Raw genomic sequence first — 19,944 nt, forward strand, 5'->3', positions numbered from 1 at the left:
CACACAGCCACCCACCCGAAATTATAGTGCAGGCTTTGTGTGAATCAGCATGCAAACACAACACCTGTGGGGAGGGCTGTCCCAAGCCCCAAAACAAATTCCCCTTAGCACATCACTTTTGGCATGAGCACTGGGGCTGGGAAACTTCATGGGAAGCTGGACTGCCTGGCAGGTGACACCCACCCCACACGCTATAAAGAGCCACCAGCCAGGCCAGCAGGCTGCAGTCTGGTTTGCTCTGTCAAGCTGTGCAGGGGCTTTGCGTCTGGGGCTGGACATCTCGGTGCTTCCACCATGAGCTGCAGCATCAAGAGAACTTCCAGTACTTCCTTCAGGAGCGGTGGAGGTGGAGGTGTCTGTGGTGGTGGCAGTGGCAGGAGCTCCTCCGTCTCCTGCAGGCGCTACGCCTCCTCGGTGGTGGGTGGTGGAAGCTACGGTGGGGCAGCGTGCAGCACGGGCTATGGAGGGGGCATGAGCGCAGGCAGCCTTGCTGGTGGCTTTGGTGGTGGCTTTGCAGGAGGCTTTGTTGCTGGGGGGGATGTCCTTCTGAGCGGCAATGAGAAGGTCACCATGCAGAACCTCAATGACCGCCTGGCCGCGTACCTGGACAAGGTGCGACGGCTGGAGGAAGAAAATGCTCAGCTGGAGCACCACATCCGGGAGTGGTACAGGAAACAAGCTCCCAGCGTCTCCAAGGACTACACCTCCTACTACCAGACCATCGAACAACTCCAGAACCAGGTAGGGCAGCCCCAGCTAGCTTGCCTCCATCTCCCACGCGCTACTCCCGCTTGCCAGGATGTCCTTCTTCACTCTGGCACTGGCTCCGAGGGCTGGGACAGAGCTACTGGGTGGCCTTGCTGGTGGCACCACAGGCAGAAACCTGCTGGGCTGGGCCTCCCATCTCTTGGGTGAGCAAAGCCCCACACCACCCCACAAGTGAAAGGGATGTGCTCTGGGACACGGCCTGAGGCATCAAGGAGTGCTCCACCAGCCCCAAACATGCTGGCGCGTGCAACTGAAATCCCACGTTGTCCAGGTGGCTCCAAACCAGGCTTATGTGGTTTCCATTCCTTCCCTCTGCTCCCACTCACTTCAGCTGGATGCAGCGCAGAGCCAAAGCACCTGGACTGCGAGAGCCAAACTCCCTTTGTCTCTGCGCTCTCCTCCATGTGCCGGCTGGATGGTCCAAGGCCTTCCCTCACAATCAGCTTACATTGGTATCAAGAAAATAGGGTAAACCAACTGCGAAAAAGCCCACTGATGACCATGTTCCTTGGGACATGTGGAGAACCTTCTCTAACTAGTGCAAAAGAAGCAAACAGTAAGGATGTGGGAGGATGACTGTGCTATCCAAAGTTTTCTTGACAAGTAAATTTGGAACTACCAGAGGACAAAATTCCAAGAGCCACCACAAAGCTCTACCAAAGCTTTGTGCAAGATGTCTTGAACACAAAAAGACCCCTCCCCAACTTCCCTTTTACAGATCATTTCTGCCACTGTGGACAATAACAGACTGCTTCTGGACATCGATAACAGCAAGATGACTGCTGATGACTTCAGAATGAAGTGAGTACCTCTGGTGAACCTTACGTGTCTTTCAAATCTTCCTCATAACCAAAGGAGACAAGGCAGCACTTCCCAGAGTGGTGCTACTGAGTCCTCATGTTTTATTGGGATACTGAACTAGGTATCAACCATCATAATCTCATTTCACCATTTCTCTGTCTCTCTTCTCTGTGGTGAAGGTATGAGAATGAGCTGGTCATCCGTCAGACTGTGGAGGCTGATATTAATGGCTTGAGAAATCTCCTGGATGAGCTCACCTGCACTCGGTCTTCACTGGAATCAGAGCTAGAGTCCCTGAAGGATGAGCTCATTGCTCTTAAGAGAAACCATGAGGAGGTAAGATCCAAACAGAAAGGCAAAACCATAGACAGTACGTCAATTGTTCAGGGTTCCCAGAGACACACATCCAGTCAATTCAGCCTTATGTCCAGTGACTGTCATTCCTTTGTGCCTTCATGCTGCTTTGCCCACTGTCCCCACACCAGAAATGACCTGGGCTCTTTCTTTCTCTCTTGGGACTCTCTGCAGGAGATCAGGATGCTGCAGTCTCAAACTGGTGGCGACGTGAGTGTGGAGGTCAATGCTGCCCCTGGAGAAGACTTGACAAAGGTACTCAATGACCTGAGAAACGAATACGAGCAGATCATTGAGAAGAACCGCAGAGAGGTGGAGCAGTGGTACGAAGTCAAGGTACGTAGCGACACACCAAGCAGCGTCTCCTTCTGTGGGGAAGCCCAGACACCCTGGCACTGGCCATGCAACGCCCTCAGCTGAAAGGGGGAGGCTGCTCACCTGCACCTCCCTTCCACAGCTGGGGAATGGGAAGGACAAAGTGCTGTGGGATGACTGCAGTGGCAGAGGGGAAGCAGGCCAGGGCTGATACACAGACCTGGGTGGAACTTCAGCATCTATGGAGCAATGACTAGGCTCTCCTCCATGAGGCTGGGATGAGAGGGACAGGCTCCCTGGCTAGCCCAGCTCTCAGTCAGCACATCTGCTCCCCGTGGGGTTTTCTCACTTACAAACTGTGTGTTTGGGGCTTGACTCCTGCAGATTGAAGAAGTCAACCGCCAGGTCACCTCCAGCAGCCAGGACATCCAGACCAGCAGCCACCAGCTCACGGAACTGAGACGTGAAATGCAGAATCTGGAGATTGAACTGCAGGCGCAGCTCAGCACGGTATGGTGAAGGTATGAGAATGAGCTGGTCATCCGTCAGACTGTGGAGGCTGATATTAATGGCTTGAGAAATCTCCTGGATGAGCTCACCTGCACTCGGTCTTCACTGGAATCAGAGCTAGAGTCCCTGAAGGATGAGCTCATTGCTCTTAAGAGAAACCATGAGGAGGTAAGATCCAAACAGAAAGGCAAAACCATAGACAGTACGTCAATTGTTCAGGGTTCCCAGAGACACACATCCAGTCAATTCAGCCTTATGTCCAGTGACTGTCATTCCTTTGTGCCTTCATGCTGCTTTGCCCACTGTCCCCACACCAGAAATGACCTGGGCTCTTTCTTTCTCTCTTGGGACTCTCTGCAGGAGATCAGGATGCTGCAGTCTCAAACTGGTGGCGACGTGAGTGTGGAGGTCAATGCTGCCCCTGGAGAAGACTTGACAAAGGTACTCAATGACCTGAGAAACGAATACGAGCAGATCATTGAGAAGAACCGCAGAGAGGTGGAGCAGTGGTACGAAGTCAAGGTACGTAGCGACACACCAAGCAGCGTCTCCTTCTGTGGGGAAGCCCAGGCACCCTGGCACTGGCCATGCAACGCCCTCAGCTGAAAGGGGGAGGCTGCTCACCTGCACCTCCCTTCCACAGCTGGGGAATGGGAAGGACAAAGTGCTGTGGGATGACTGCAGTGGCAGAGGGGAAGCAGGCCAGGGCTGATACACAGACCTGGGTGGAACTTCAGCATCTATGGAGCAATGACTAGGCTCTCCTCCATGAGGCTGGGATGAGAGGGACAGGCTCCCTGGCGAGCTCAGCTCTCAGTCAGCACATCTGCTCCCCGTGGGGTTTTCTCACTTACAAACTGTGTGTTTGGGGCTTGACTCCTGCAGATTGAAGAAGTCAACCGCCAGGTCACCTCCAGCAGCCAGGACATCCAGACCAGCAGCCACCAGCTCACGGAACTGAGACGTGAAATGCAGAATCTGGAGATTGAACTGCAGGCGCAGCTCAGCACGGTATGTGGGGCAGGGGTTGGGGCTCTTCCCTCCCCCAAAGGGAAACTCCCGCCTTGGGCAGGGATGGGGAGAGCTCTGGCCCTGAGCTCCTGCACTTCCACTTCCAGAAAACCTCTCTGGAGAACTCCTTGGCAGAAACGGATTCCCGCTACGGCTTCCTGCTGCAACAAATCCAAGCGCAGATTAACTCTGTGGAGGAGGAGCTGGCCAGTATCCGCTGCGAGATGGAGAGTCAGAACCAGGAGTACAAGATGCTCCTGGGCATCAAGACCCGCCTGGAGCAGGAGATCGCTCAGTACCGGGCCCTGCTGCAGGAGGGACAGCAGGACATGTATGTATTCTGGTTTCAAATAAGGGAATAACCTCAATTATTATGTTTTCTCTACTGGGACTTATTTCGGGACTTGAATTATTTCCAAGTTCACAGTTAAAATCTAAATGCAGCAGATTTTTTTGTCAGCATTTGCATGGAAATCTATATATCGTAAATGTAATAAGCACATCAAACACAGAGAGAAGCACACAGCTCGTATCTCCTGAACTCTTGCATTAACCAGTTTATTAACTCTTGCATTAACCACTCTATGCCTGTTTGCGTAGAATGAATTTCATTAATCACTATGTACACCTGAAAGGTACTACACTGGCTTCAGTCAGCAGATGGGCAATCAGAGCTGGACTGTGACAGCAGAAGAATTACACTTTTAATAATTTTTTCTATTTATGCAGAAAACATAGCTGACAGGAAGGAAAAAAAAAATTAAAATATAAAGAAAAATTTGCAAGGTCTAGGCCAAGCCAAGCTGTGACATGCACTGCATATTACATCACAGCGTGTCTCTCTATGAATGCATTTATCATTCTCTTCATTAAAACCCTTTTTCTTGCACAGAACATCTCAAGGAGCTCTCCAAGGTGGGGGATTAACCTCCCACTCTTATTCTTCTACTTCCTACTCTCATGGTTCATCTGGTGACAGGACAGGTAAGAAACATCTTCCAAAGAGAATCCTCTTTTATCCTGTTCCTGTGACTTACATGTTTTGTGTTTGATCTCTTTTTCTGTTAATACTATCTCTTGTGTTACGACTTTCACATTTGCAACTGCAACAGGGATTAAACCATTCACACTCAAATCTCTTAATTTCAAGGTGTCAGCTTCAGTTACAGAAACAGGCTAAGCCCTTTCCCACGCTTTTGCTAACACCAATGGACGTTTAAGTAATGGGCACATCTGAAAGATCAGTGCTGCAAGAGACTCTTGATTTCCTATCAGAGTAATGTTTTCTTCCTTCATTCCACAGGCCAATCAAGAGTGTGTTAAGATCCAACCAGTGCATCAATCTGATCTACCCCTAAGCAGCCTGGCCCACAGTGCAGTGACACCCACAGCAAACCCCATGTGCCTGCCCAGGTTGCTCTGCAATTGTTACTTACAAAGTCAGGATGAATAATTCCCAGCACTCTCCTGAAATTATCTACTGCTTCCTTTTTATATTGTTCACCTGCAATCACTGTATCTACCTGCACTTCTCTGCAGTGCAACTGGTGATCTACTTTCTGCTGATAATGCATCTAATAAAACTTTCTGCAATGCAAAGGAAACCGTGTCCAACAATCTATTTGGTATATTAATATTGTATTTAAATTAAGGTGGAACAAAGGAGATATACCTTCACAGAGAAGCTAAGGTTAGGTATTTTACATGATACGGACCCAAAGAGAATTGTGCATCCTCACTTCATCAGAAGATGGCTGGATAAAGCACTGGAGATGGACCAATGTGTTCACACTAACTCGAGTGACACCTACAGGGAAGGGCGGTGAAACTCTTTGTCAGAGATTGCAAGGGATGTGCACGTAGCCCATTTGCTAGTTCAGCAGCTGACCCGAAACAATAATTAACTCCAACATATAATTAACATTTTGGCAAACCAAAAACATTTTCCTTCAGGTCACTGAATGAGAAATCAGCCATATTCAGGCAGCACTCTCTCCCAGCTTTTAGATTAGGGCTCTATCTAATCTTGTTCAACTAAAGCAAGGGATTAGATCAGGACACAAGTGATGAGTATGCAAAGAAGTTCTCCTTATAACACAAAGTTCAAGTGTTAGGATTACTCCTGACATGTTGGAAGACCTGGGTTCAGGTCTTTTATCTGATGGTTCAAAATATAGCAAAGTGTGTAGCTGTATTTCACAAGACTGTAGCTCCACAGCTGCACAGGTCTCTGGGATGGAGGGGTGGAGGCAAGGTTCAGTCTTTCTTACTAAAACTGTTCCACTCCATGTAACACATGATAGAGAGAGGAATTAAAAATTGAGAAATGTCTCACGCATTTAAAACTTACAAATCTGTATTTGAGCCTCTGATTTGCCATGGGCTGAGAAAGCAGCTGAACAGGGTCTGCCACATGCCCAGAGAGTGATTCAGCTGTGCCTGTAAAAAAGCAGGGTGGGTCTCACAGGCCCTCATTGTTCTGTGAACAGCAAATACATCACCAACAGTTTTGGTTCAAGCAGCTTTGCACTTGCATTTTGGTTTGCAGGTCAGGCACAGGATCATCATTTTGGCTACCAATGAATGATTTTAAAAGGCCTAAAATTGGCTCCATGTTACAATCCAGCACTGAATTCTCAGCACAGCAGAAAAAATAAACGAGTCAGAGAAACTATTTTGTGTTCCTCTGGCCAACCACCCAGCACAACCGGGTCCCAGAGCTCCGCTCCGGGGACGGACTTTCCGGACCCTGCACAGCGGGTGCTTGGCACAGCCTCTAGCAGCCAGGCCAGAAAACACACAATAGCATTTGTGACAGAAATGGCCCCAAACTGTCTCAACATTAAATTCAAGCCTCCTAACTTGGAAATGGTTAAGCCAAGGCCAGAACAGCTTAAATAATAATGAAATAGATACGTTTTTCACAGGGGTGACATTGTGATACCACATAGGGTAACAAACCGAATGAACAGACAGCAAAGGTTAGCAATTAATTCATCATGAAGGATAGTGAAGAAAAAGTGAGGAAACATTTGTTTCACATAATTCTCCCTGAATGCTTTTAGGTAATTCCATCTGAAATCAGCAAATTCAGATTAAATAAAAATATTATTCTTGCATACATTTCATTAGCACTGAAGTTTTTTTGTCTCTGTTTTCAACTCATTTAGTATCAACAGTGGCTGCCACAGACAGACAGACAGACAGACAGACAGACAGGCAGGCAGGCAGGCAGGCAGGCAGGCACTACCGAATGAAGGGAAGAATTGTACCAAGAATGCGGTTCAATTGAATGCGTTTAAAAACCAGGCCTGTAGGGGGGACTGTGGAGATCCCGACAGTTCGTACTGTGACTGTTTCCAAAGGCAACCGGTGGTGTTGTGCATTATCATCTTTGGGTGTGTTTGAGTTTCATAATGCTGAAAATAAATAATCTCCACCTGCACAATATAACATTTTCAGCAATGAGGAAGATGAGAGGGGGGAAACAGCCGGATAGACAAGAACGTAAAACAAGAACCAGAAATCAGTGGACTGAATTCTCTGCGGGGCTTCATGCTGGACTGGGACCACCACGGACATGGGGGATCTGGATTTGCAGCAAATGTTTTTGTTTGCAAAGGCAGCTGCCGGGTCTGGACAGGTACAACAGCCCCTCACTGCTACCCCTGCAGCTCGGTGCACACTCCTTCCAAGTCTCTTGCACTCCTGGCTACAAGGAAATGGCTTTGCTGAGCCAGGCCCCGGCACTTCAGACAGCCCCTGCAAGGCAAGCTTCCCTCTTGGCCCCACCACTGTCTCCAGGAACGAAAAACCTGTGATTCACTGTGTTTCTGGTAAGAAATGAGATGACAGGAAGCTACTTTTGTAACATGTCTCACATTTACTAGCCTACCATCATCACGAGAAATACTAGCAGTCAAGTTAAGCAAGTACAAAAATTCTTGCAGGAAAAGCTTTTCTTTCTGTGTTTCAAATAACACATTTCTATTAAGCTTCATGTAATAAATAACATTTTGGAGTGGTAATGCCAACAAACTTCCACATTTCTTTAGAATTCTCACACTGTGACAGACCCTAAGGGCAAATGCTGTCTTGTGGCTGGGACAGTGAACATACCATTTCAGGCACACCAGAGCTGACTTTCATCCCTTTTTTAGCACTGCCTAAAGAGAAGTTTATGCACCCTGCAATTACTCCTAATAACCCACTAGTTAGGAGCCCACGCTCAGAGATGCATTGCAAAGACTGGCTGCAGGGAACACCTTTCCCCTGGCACACATTCCTGTGCTCGCCCAGCCCTGGCAGCAGGAGGACGACTGTGGATCAGAGGCACCTACTGCCTTGGCAATCGCCATTTTCTTACATTTATAATCTCAGTTCAGTTCTTTGCCACAACTACATGTCAGACTGTCACAAATGAAGGCAGCACCAAAATGTTCCTAGTGATTACAGACAAGCAAATATTTTAAACAAATGCTGACGACTCCTTTCTGTTGAAAATACTGTTAGAAATCATGTCACCAGAATCTTACATGTTTTATCAGTTATGAAAGCTGAATCCATTAGAAGATAATGAAAAGGCAGTCAGCAAGTATTTCAGTCAGTTTGGTTTGGTGGTGGGACAGTTGGCGCAGACCTTAGTATTTAATGAAAAGAAGATTTAAAGCTGAATACAAGTGTCAGAGGCCGGAGCAAAGCCATGGTTCTCAGTTACAGTTGATGGGCAGGACTGTCCAGGAAGGTGACCTACCTAATCCACACAGATAGTGTGACATTTGCCTATAAACTACTATTTTCAAATGGAGCAAACTGTTGAAGTGATTAGAAATAACCCTTTTCCTTCCCTAAAGGTGTGCAGCCATGCTGAACAGACACAACCAGGGTTGCAGAACCTGTTCCCCATGAGCTGATTGTTGCCAGGAGATGAAGCTGTTTTCCAAACGCCTCCCTGGCAGGAGCTCTTGCAACTAGTGCCTGCAGGACCTACCCTCAATGGAGAGTTCAGTTTTCTCACTGAACCTAACAGATCTCTGGAGCCTCTGAGAATTTATCTCAGGCAAAAACCAGTATGAAACCACCTGGAGGATCAGTAAAGCAGGCTACAAAGACAGCTCTGTGTTTTCTGATTTGATGAAGAATATTTATTTGCTGCTTGCATAGTAAAACCTCTGCCCATACTGCAAACTGGCTTGCCACTATGGTGAGAATATATTCTTACAACATTAGGAAGAGAAATAATAATATAGATGTAAATAAATACAAATATATAAATACATGCCTATAAATACAAATTTAAAAGCACATAAACATAAACAGTACAGATACAAATATGCTCTCCAAATGTTTTACAGACATGCACAGAATGAAACAGCTCATCCCTCCCTGTGCTATGAAACCCACCTACTCTGTTTCTACAAAGTCTGGGATAATTTTTTTTTTTAGCAGGAATCTTCCACGTGGCCTGTGGGGAAAGGCCCTGTGAATAGTTCTAGGCCTCCTCCAGACCCAGGAGGGCAGGGCAGCTGCTGGCCCCACAGCAGGCAGCTCAGCTGCTCTGAGGCCAGGAGGGGTTTAATCTATTTGGTTTTGGCAGTTGCCTCTAAGGGGCTCATTGCTGCTGCCTGCAGAAACCTGACTTTTGGAACGCATCCTCTTGTCAGTTGGATGTTGGAATCTTAGTAATAGTTTCCAACCCTATTCATACCTTGCTGAGATTTACCAACCAGATACAACTTAAAGGAAGTGTAAAAATACATCCAGTGACTTATCTTTTACTCATCAGGGTTTGGTGTTCTAACTGATCCTTTCTTCCACACATTTTTTAATAATTCTGGAAGAAAATTAATTTCTTTTCCTATCTCAGGTACTTCACCCCCAGATGTGCATTATCATTGCAGTCCTGGATTGATAAGACAGGTCAAGAGTTAAAAGCAATTTACGTTGCTAGGGCAACAGAGGCAATACTGAGGTGCTGCCAAAAGTACACACCATATCCAGTTTCAAGTACCCACCTCGTATTTACATAGCTCTCAGTTATTGAATTGCTGGACTTCTTCATCATCTTTTATATATTTTCCTCATATTAATCTATTAGAATATTATATAAATTACAAACATTAAGAAACTAAATTATATGTCCTAATATCACTAAAGAAGCTTGGAGCTCAACAGGAACCTGTATCTTTCAACTTCAGCTCAAATCACTGAATCTTTGTCTCTTTTATGCCATGAAAGAATTAACCCCTGGATACAAATGATTGTCCTGTGCCTTACTCTCAAAATTTCTTTGAAAACTGAACCCTTACATGACTTATTTCTCATTTATTCCAATGTAGAAAAAGGGGCACCCACATACATTTCACTGAATCACATTCCCTCTACTTTACAAAACTAGTAATTTTGGGCAAGCAGAGAGTGGTGCTCTCTGCTCTTACCCTCTTTTTAAACTGCCAACAGCTGTGTGTGCATATGCTAGGACCTGCCTTTGCAGCATGTAAACATTCTTGTCTTTGAATCTGCTGGCACATTCAGTAAACGTGTCACAATGGGATGTTTGAGAGGATAAAAAACAAGTGATTAATGATGGGATATAAAAGCAAGAAAGCTAAGAATTGTATCTGAAGCAGACAGCCAACACAGTCATTTCAGTAACAGCTGCAAATCAGTTCTTTTCATTGTTGGTTTTTCCCACAAAGAAGTTTAAAGAAAAAAATATAATATTTTGTATTTCAATTTAAAAATTCAAATGTTTATGCCTATGATCTTCAACAGGAGAGAAGAACACACAAAGTTGTGATTCTAAGAGTGTATATGACATGATCAGTTGGGTGGGGTGGCCAGTTTAGATGACCATTAGAAGAGATGAAGGCCAAAAACGCACATCCAAAACAGGATGGAGGCAGATGTAGAAAGGGAGAATTATCAGAAGGGACAAATGCTTAAAGGATTAGAAGGTAAATCAGAGTAATAGCCTGACTTTCCTCATCTGTGGAGTGCAGACACCAATAAAGTAGGTTAAAATGTTCACTGAGTTAATTTACTTGTAATTGTGTTATCAATGCCTGGAAGCAAATTTAGCAGGATCTGAGAAGTGTCACTCAAGGGAGCAGAAAATTTTTACAGAACACTTAATAACATATCCTGAAACAAGATGAACAATGTTATAAAGCATAGTGATTAGTAAAGCAGAGTAGATAAAGGCAAAGCAGAACCAGGTCTCAGGACCTTGGGCGTGGGCTGTCTCCACCAGCCTGCTGGGTGACTTCACTTGCTGCCTCTTTTACCCTCCGATAAATTGCAGATAAAAGAAATTCCCTTTGTTGGCCATTCCTTGTATTTCCCTTAAGGAAAAGCTATCCCTACAATAAATTAGGTTGATTGTAGTGGGAGATAAAAAGACCTACACAGAACGGTAGAGCACATCTTGAGCAGAAGTTTTTCAAGCATTTAAAGTACATGTTCCCACCTAAAGAGAGTCTCCGCAAAAACAAACACATGCAGCAGTTGAGGTAAAAGAGACTTGTAGTTAAAGGAAAATCAAAACCTTTTGGGAAATTTAGTATGCAGTTTTGGTAAAAATGCCATGTGAGGCCCTGATTTTCAACTAGAAGGTTACAAGAAGGTTAAACAGCTACTTCATTTGAAAGTGTCTGCCAAGCTCTTCCTCTCCTGACATTTTCAGATACACATCCAAAGTGCCAGAGAGAATTACAGTTCATTCTTTGGGAAATTCTTCCCCGTACACTGAAGCAAACCTAACCTGCTTGCAGGACATTATCAGCATTCTAACAGAATAATGCACAGCGATTGCTACTTTTACCCAATTTCAGAGAGTTTCAAGAGGAACAAAGAAGCCTGCCAGACCCCAATTTTCATTAATTGGATCATAAATATTATGCAGAATCATAAATGTGTTTTGTTTTTTTTTCCTGAACTCCAAAATACATGGCTTTGAGGACCTTCCATGGGAGCTAGGGAATGATGAAGGAGAGAAGGATGTTCCACTCTCCTTGGAGCAGGAGATAAATGAGAATATATTGGGTTTTGTTCTTTTAGGCTCTTGCATTTCTGTTCAGTGAAAAAAACCACACAGATTTTCATTCCTTATGCTCTGACTATGGACTTAATATTTAACAACAATACAATAACTGTTCCTCTGTAGCTTGCTTTCTGTCTGGTGCTATTTCACCTATTCACAGCACTTGGAACTATTACCTGCTGGGCAGGTTTTTCCTACCGAGGGTGAACAGGGCATTCAGATCTACAGGAGGGACAGCTACGGGGTCTTTGGCAGGCACGTGTCCTCCATGTCTCTCCTAGGAAAGGCTGTTCAGCTTTCCTGTGCAAGCTGCAGAGCCGTGTGAGTGCAGCAGTCTCTACAGGAAGACAGGAGCTCAGCTGTGATGCCCCTGGGCTGCACCCTCAGGGAATGTACAGCACATATTGTCTGTGAAGGGATGAATTCCGTGCCTGAGTCACTGAGAATTCCTCTTTCTGATACAGCTTCATGGTTAGAGACAGACCAGTGGGCTGTTGATACAGGTGCCTTGGCCAGCTGCCAGCTTGAATATTTGTTCTTTCGCCCTCCCTATGGCTGCCCTGCAGTTTGACATTCCTCTCTGCACAAAGTGAGCACAGCCCTAACATGTGGTATACCTGAGGTATTTATTATTGTTATAGAAGGACTAGACAGGCCCTCACACTGAGTATGCTATTCATTTGGCTTATCTTTAATTCTTTGGTTTGGTATTAAATGGATTTCTCATTGAAACATCACAGCATGCATCTGGTGCTCCAAAGGTTCTGTTTAGTGGAAGCATTTGTAGGTAGCAGAGTTTCTGCCCAGGCAGTATTTGTTCCCAGAAAGCTGCCAGCTTCCTCCCTCATGCTTTAAAGCAGTTCTGGGAGTCCCAGAGTGTTGGAGGGGGTGAGGGGTGGCAAGTGAAAGAAAGAGGAGGGAAGAAAAGATGTGAATATCTTCTTGTATGTTATGGATGCTCCTGGAGGAGCTTGCAGTAACAAAAGCAACACTGCTTTTGAAAATGCATCCTGGATAGCAGAGGACTTAAACATTTTAGAAATGTTCATTTTCATCAGTCTCAAAGATAAGAAGATAAAAGAGATTATGTTTCTTCTGTTCACTTCCCACTTTCAGTAGCAATGAAAGGACTACATGTATAATCAGGCAGCTGTTTCCGGTGTTGTTCACTCCCCAGGTATTCAGGAAGTTTAATGCTTATCTCTGCTACAAACATAGCTATGATTCTATGGTTCCTTGAAGAGGATTCTTGTTTCTGTAGAAAACCAGACTCTTTTGGATAGCAACTGTTCTCTGTCAGACCCTCTCTTCTACTGTTAGCACAAATGGAACTGAGAGGAAAGAAAGAAACAGTGAAAACTATACTTCTGAAAGAAGACTTTTTCTCAAGGGAAATAAGAAGAGAGGAGTGGGAACCTGTTTTGTCAAGGCCCACACATTGTTCTCCACTTGGGCTCCTTTCAACCCCTGTTATCAGTCTACCACATACTAACTTACTCACTCTTTTAAAACTCCTTCCTGAGATTACATTAAGAAAGTGGTTGTGTGACTTTGCTGCGGACACAGCGCAGCTGGGCTGGGCACTCCCAGCCCCTTTGTTCCCATGAAGGTGAACTCCAAGGAGATCTCTGAGCACTCCCTCAACAGGGTGACGCCTCCTCTGAATCCCACTTTTTGCTTCAAGAGGAAATGGCCAGAGGGAGGGAATCAGCTCCTGTACATGAAGGTATTTGGGAAAGAAACACAGCCCATTTCATAGCAACTGACCAATAAGAGGAATTGCCGTGTTGGCAGAAGGTTCAGGGCTGATAAATTCCACGGGTCTCAGATAACACATTCTGGAGACAACTCCCATTGTCACAGGCATAAAAGAGGTGGGGTGGGGGACCAGAGCACACACTCCTGCCCTAGGATCACAAACTGCGTGATCTGTAGCTCGAGTTAGGTCCTTGGTATTTCTCACTATGACCACTTACAGCTTCAGGCAAACGACCTCTTCTGTGGCAGGGGGACCCGGTGGCTCCACAATCCGCTTCGGTGCAGGTGGCTTTAGGGCTCCAAGCATACACGGGGGATCTGGCGGCAGGAGTGTGTCAGTCTCTTCTGCTAGATTTGCCTCTTCTGGCCTAGGAAGTGGCCTGGGTGGTGGGTATGGAAGTAGTTTCAGCAGCAGCTTTAGCGGTGGTTATGGTCTGGGTAGCAGTGATGGCCTCCTCTCAGGAAATGAAAAGGCAACCATGCAAAGCCTGAACGAACGCCTTGCCTCTTACCTGGACAAAGTGCGTGCACTGGAAGAGGCAAACTCTGATCTTGAGACTAAAATCCGAGACTGGTACCAAAAACAAGGACCAGGTCCAGCTCGGGACTACAGTCTGTATTACAAGACTATTGAAGATCTTCGAGACAAGGTAGGTCTTAATATTTATTAAAAATCTATTAAAAATCATCTTAGATTTGCACTTAAGAAGGAAGCATAAAAGCCCAAAGATAAAAACTTCACTAGGCAAACACCCAGAAGGCACTGCATTCTGAGAGGATGATGAAACTGGTATGTAATAATCAGGTGAGGTGGATAAAGAAAAGATCAGTATTGAATTGTCTGCTTTTTTAAATGTTAGCCAAGAGAAGGTACAAAAGAATCAGAGATGTCATTGTTCTTAATTCTCTGATAATGTTTGCTTTTAACAATGCATATACATACACACCATATATATACCACATGCTGGTCATATACACTTATATGACCAGTTAATATATATATATTTGACCATATATATACTGATAAATATACAGAGAGCAAAAAGAATGACAGCAACCTGCCTATCTCTGTAGCCTGCTACCTGCCATGTAGCTTGGAAAACTTCACAGGCACTGACACACTGCTTGAGCAGTAAGATAAAAATTTGTTAAATATAATTTTGTAAATGTGAAGATAGCAGCTAGAGATTTAATCATCATACATTTATTTTCCTTTCCCATTTCACTTACTTAAGGTTGGAATTGAAATAAGATTGCTGAAACACTTGGCTTATGGAAAAAGGAAATAGCAGGCATGAAGTAATCCATCACAGATATAAATGCAGGATTTGCCCCAATAGCCCATGGGTACCTGATACCAGATTACTTTGAGATGATACATACCCGTAAAACACAGGTAGCAGCTGATTAAGCTATGTAAATAAATGGAAGAAATCTTGAGGTTTAGTTTTCATAGATCAGCTTGCAGTTCATGACTGTTCCCACACAGTTTTCTTCCTCCTTGCTTCAGCACATTCACATTCTCCACCAATTTCAAACACTGAGCTCCAGTAAGGGCAGGACTAGCAATCAGATTTTCTCCTTCTAGCATACCTTTCCCTCCTGTCCTTTACTCCTCTCAGTTAGGAGAGAGAAAACATTATTCCAGCTGTTTTTGTGAATGACGCTTTGAGTTTTAAAAGTGGCAGGCAAAAAAGGGTATGTTTTGTAGGTAAAAATGAACACAGGTTAAGCCTAAATAAACTAAATTTCCCTTAGAGGCTTTCATGATGCATTAGAAAAATCAATAAACACTCTCCTTGATATCCTAGGACATAAAATGTGTTAAAAGACTATACAAATGCAATATGTACCCAGCTTGTTTATGAAACACAAACATGTCATTTAATTTAAAATCATATAGCCCTTGTAATCACTTTCCACTGTTAAGAAAATGTTTACTGAGAACAAACTGCCAAGAGGGTCTGCAGCCTTCGCTTCCTTTGCATCTCTCCAGGAAATAGGTCTCTTGCCTCAGTCCGAAAACATCACCTACCACCTGGCTCACCAAAGTCCTCTCCCTCTAAAACAGCCCACAGTTTTGTCTCACTGTGGGACTTGTAGCTGAAAGCCACTTCATATGCCAGACAAGAGCAAGGGGACCTACCCATAACTGACTATCATGGCAAGAGTACTGTGATAAATCCATGCTACAGATTTGCTACAGATCATTGATACTTTCCTACCAAGACCAAATAAAATACACTTTTATGTGGTGTAGCTATTGATGAAATCTTAACTCTTTTATCTTCAGATCAGGAAAGAGGATAATGTAGTTGTTTCAGTCTCAGCAATGAACTCTCATTGTTTGTAGATCCTTGATGCCACTATCGACAACTCCAAGATTGTTTTGCAGATTGACAATGCCAGGCTGGCTGCTGACGACTTCAAAACCAAGTGAGTAATTTCTGAAAGGAAAAAGGTCTCTTGAATAGGCTCAAATCCTTTTTGACCCAAAAGGCAGTGGCTGTGAAAAAAGGAATGCCTATAATACATCTCGGTGAACTCCAGTGTGATCCTGCTGTTGCAGTTCCGCCCTTTCTATATTTGCTGAAAGCGCTATGGAAGATTCTACATCATATAAAGCATGTGATGAAAAGTTTCATGGTGGGCTGGCTTAATCAGCTAACCTGAGTAGCTTTGTTTTGCATTTTAAAGGTTTGAGACAGAACAGGCTCTTCGCATGAGCGTGGAGGCCGACATCAACGGCCTGCGCAAGGTCCTGGATGAGCTGACACTGGCCAGGACTGACCTGGAGCTGCAGATTGAGAACTTGAAGGAGGAGCTGGCCTACCTCAAGAAAAATCATGAGGAGGTAAAAAAACCCCAAGAAACACATTTGAAAGCAACATTAGAAAAACAGCACGTGGAAATGTGGAGTCCCTCATGATTGCCCCAGGCCTCCCAACAGTGAAGAAAAGATTTCTGTGTAGATTGGGAAACCTGAGATACCCCCTGCAAGTGCTAAAGGGGAGTCAGTCAGACCTTAGCCCTTGAAGAAAGACCAGAAGGCTCAACATGTTTTCAGTTTATGATTGTACCCTCATTTGTCTTTCTCTGTCATCTCCATGTAGGAAATGAGTGCTCTGAGAGGACAAGTAGCTGGACAAGTCAATGTTGAACTGGACTCTGCTCCAGGCATTGACCTGACCAAGATCCTTGCTGATATGAGAGACCAGTATGAACATATGGCTGAGAAGAACAGGAAGGATGCTGAGGCCTGGTTCCACAACAAGGTAGAAAAAAATTCATACTATACAAATACTAACAAAAAAAATCCATGAAAGAAACAAAATAATTATTAAAACTCACAGAAAACTGCTGTGAAAGCCTTATGACCTCTACTTAGAGGCCCCTTATTTCTCATGTAATGTTTCAGACTGAAGAGCTGAACCGTGAGGTAGCTGTGAACACTGAACAACTGCAGAGCAGCAAGTCCGAAGTCACCGACCTGAGACGCACCCTCCAAGGGCTGGAAATAGAACTTCAGTCCCAGCTCAGCATGGTACGTTAAACCTTGCACGGCAGGAGCCCCCCTCACTGCAGTGGGTCCGTATTCCCCTCCCTGCAAGGAGTCGGGCACCTGACACCAACCTTTCTGTGGTTCCCACCCCATGCACTTGGCAGAAAGCGGCGCTGGAGGGCACGCTGGCGGACACGGAGGGGCGGTACGGGGCGCAGCTGGCGCAGATCCAGGGCCTGATCGGCAGCTTGGAGGCGCAGCTGGCTGAGCTCCGAGCTGAGATGGAGCGCCAGAACGGCGAGTACAAGCTCCTCATGGATATCAAGACTCGACTGGAGCAAGAGATCGCCACTTACCGACAGCTCCTGGAGGGCCAGGAGTCCCAGTAAGTAACTGCTCCCTGCAGAAAACCTCACTTAGCCTCATCACAAGGGACCAGGCCATTAAAATTCTGGCCTGTTAAAATTCTTAACAAATTCATTTTTCTGGACCATGGTGGAGCCAGGAATGTTACGATTCCCATTTACATGAAGTACTTTAGAGAGTTTCTAAACAAAGGGCAGCACGAGCTAAAATACAAATAAAAGTGATAACTGATCATTAGCTGCTTGACATTCAGGAAAGACTGTGCAGTAAGTCGTGTCACAGAATATAGGGATTAGCACCAAATTCCCATAAACTTCCTGCTACCAGTTAAATAGGTCTTGCCTCATAGGAATCAGTGTAGAAAAAAATATTCTGAAGAGCAGTGGAGGCAGATAGGGTAGCTGTTTTCAGAGAGCCATCAAATGGACCTCCCCCATGGGAGCGCACCTATCTGTCGGTTCCCATACAGCCCCATGGAGGAAAATACCTCATATCCTGGAATTTAAAAAAAATAGGTAGGAGTTGAAAGGTTTTGATTTCCACTATTCCTTCTTTTCCATAATTGTCTTTTCCCACTGTTTAAAAATAATTTCCTATAACAATTCCCTCTCCAGAGCTGAGAGGGAAAGGAAGGAGATGATAATCTCCTCTCTATGTACTAAACGTAGCTGATTGAGAGAGAACTTGCTTTCATAGATTCTCATCTCACACAGCATCCGATGTGCTACCTTTCCTTTTAACTCTGATCTCTTTGTTCTACAGCATGTTTGGATCCCTCTCTGGAACCACTGGTAAGAATACTTTCTCTTTCAGAAAAACTTCAAGAGTCCAATAAGTCTTATTTTCTAAAAGGGAGTACACAACATTATGGTGGTTGTGTCCATTCTAGAGACTGGTCTGCTGCACTGGTTTGTGTCACAGAAAAAAATCAAATAAATAACAAATAACAACTCTGGCTAGAACTTAGAAAATATCAGTCATTAAAAGATGTGAGACATGAGAAAAAAATCTCATACTATGCTACCATAAAGGTTAAGTAAAGCACAAAATGTTTGATCATCCTCCCACATGAAAGAATACAATAAATTTAAGCTTGGCCAGCTCAGGAGAGTTGTGTGAACATGCAAGTAAAACTTGCCTTGAGCTTTTAAAGGTCAGCTGTGTTGTAACAGTGATGTATAATTTAAATCAATGCTATGAAGAAGAAAAGTTCTGAGAGAAGGGAATGAGAGACAAGACATAAACTCAGCCCAGTGCCCATTGCAGAATGGTCTCATGTGTGTTATGCTGAAGTAATTGCTGTTCTTTGTCTCTGTATGATTGTAGACAAAAGAGAGAAGCTGGCAGATGGAAAATAGTGCTGAATGTGCTTCCAATGGCATCTTCAAAATCAGAAAAACCAGACAACACACAGGAACTGAAACTCAATCACTCTGAACTGCTGGAAAGTACAATCTCAAAGCACAGAAAATTCTTGGCCACACAAAGTTTAGGTAGATTCATCCACTTAGTGGGTATTTCTAGTTCTTTCATGCACTAAATTGCTGTGTCTACTCTAATAAAGATGATCTTGCAATCTTAACTTCGAGTTATTGTCATTCTGTTACTGACGTTTGGCTTTCATTGGTCAGGAAAGACCTCACCAGCCTCCCTGAGAGGTGAAGGCTCACAGTGCCTGTGGGTGGTGGCTGCAGCTCCACCTCTGATGGCAGGAGCTCCAAAAGCCCCAGCCCCTCCGAGTGCGGAATACCAGAGCGAGCTATTCCTACCTACAGCGGCCGTGTGCTCTGGAGAGCAGCAGCCGTCAGATGTTACGTGACTGATAAGAAGCAGGGGCTGGGAGATATTTTGTTAGGGTAAAAAGTAAAATCTAAAGCTCTTAAATGGCTTGAACAGCTTCTCCAGAAACAAGCAGGAGTGAGAGACATTTGTGAGATTTCCTTACGCACCTTCCCAGTTCATTTAGAGGTAAAAAAAACCTTTTAGCACTGATTTTCGCCACCTTCATTCTCATGGCACCGGAAGGATATTATCCCAGCTGAAATTCCACATGCAACCCATTTTAGTTCAGTCTCCCACAAATCAGTAACTTCATTTCCAGCCATCCCTTTGCAAGCTTACAGCCATGAAAATTTCTCAGGATTTGTGCTAAAAGAAAATCATGGCTACAGCTCAACGATTACATCCCACCTCCCACTGCTGCAGAGTACACACAGTGAGCTCCTCAACCAAGGGTGACAGTGAAACAACACTGTGCTCAGACTGAAAGCACCCCGATACTGCACCCCCACTGAGTGCATCATCTCACAACCTGTGCTTCAGGCAGACATCACCAAATCCTTCAGCACTTCTCTTCTTGGACTTGGCAGGGAATAATTATTTCAACCCTATTCACATCTAGATGTTCATAACAGATTAATAGAGCTTTTGCATAGCCAGGAGCACCCCAAAGCTGTGGATCTGCTCTGTCAAGGTTGGGCTGTCCTCTTCAATCAAGAGGTGCTGGTGCTTGGTCTTG

General features: G+C 44.8%; 2 protein-coding genes across 2 annotated transcripts; both read left to right on the forward strand.

Annotated features, from left to right (window-relative positions):
• Nucleotides 1–294: 294 nt before the first annotated feature.
• On the forward strand, nt 295–4,121 carry LOC104385718 (keratin, type I cytoskeletal 15-like). Its single transcript, XM_009994208.1, has 9 exons — nt 295–741; nt 1,487–1,569; nt 1,749–1,905; nt 2,098–2,259; nt 2,623–2,748; nt 2,788–2,916; nt 3,109–3,270; nt 3,634–3,759; nt 3,867–4,121. Exons 1-9 carry the CDS (start codon nt 295–297, stop codon nt 4,119–4,121), a joined length of 1,647 nt encoding a protein of 548 aa, XP_009992510.1.
• A 9,643-nt stretch (nt 4,122–13,764) lies between these two features.
• On the forward strand, nt 13,765–18,784 carry LOC104385674 (keratin, type I cytoskeletal 19). Its single transcript, XM_009994158.1, has 8 exons — nt 13,765–14,208; nt 15,912–15,994; nt 16,256–16,412; nt 16,672–16,833; nt 16,977–17,102; nt 17,225–17,445; nt 18,189–18,217; nt 18,753–18,784. Exons 1-8 carry the CDS (start codon nt 13,765–13,767, stop codon nt 18,782–18,784), a joined length of 1,254 nt encoding a protein of 417 aa, XP_009992460.1.
• Nucleotides 18,785–19,944: the final 1,160 nt, after the last annotated feature.

The sequence above is a fragment of the Chaetura pelagica genome, unplaced genomic scaffold (assembly GCF_000747805.2).
Source record: "Chaetura pelagica isolate M959 unplaced genomic scaffold, ChaPel_1.0 scaffold963, whole genome shotgun sequence".
In the NCBI taxonomy this organism is placed as follows: Eukaryota; Metazoa; Chordata; class Aves; order Apodiformes; family Apodidae; genus Chaetura; species Chaetura pelagica.

What these genes read in the sequence shown, in the direction of transcription:
- LOC104385718 (XM_009994208.1), top strand. Translation starts at nt 295, where the DNA reads ATGAGCTGCAGCATCAAGAGAACTTCCAGTACTTCCTTCAGGAGCGGT. An exon ending in TCGAACAACTCCAGAACCAG is followed by an intron (nt 742 to 1,486) that starts GTAGGGCAGCCC and finishes TCCCTTTTACAG; the next exon opens with ATCATTTCTGCCACTGTGGA. An exon ending in TTAAGAGAAACCATGAGGAG is followed by an intron (nt 2,917 to 3,108) that starts GTAAGATCCAAA and finishes GACTCTCTGCAG; the next exon opens with GAGATCAGGATGCTGCAGTC.
- LOC104385674 (XM_009994158.1), top strand. Translation starts at nt 13,765, where the DNA reads ATGACCACTTACAGCTTCAGGCAAACGACCTCTTCTGTGGCAGGGGGA. An exon ending in TTCAGTCCCAGCTCAGCATG is followed by an intron (nt 17,103 to 17,224) that starts GTACGTTAAACC and finishes TGCACTTGGCAG; the next exon opens with AAAGCGGCGCTGGAGGGCAC. An exon ending in CTGGAGGGCCAGGAGTCCCA is followed by an intron (nt 17,446 to 18,188) that starts GTAAGTAACTGC and finishes TTTGTTCTACAG; the next exon opens with CATGTTTGGATCCCTCTCTG.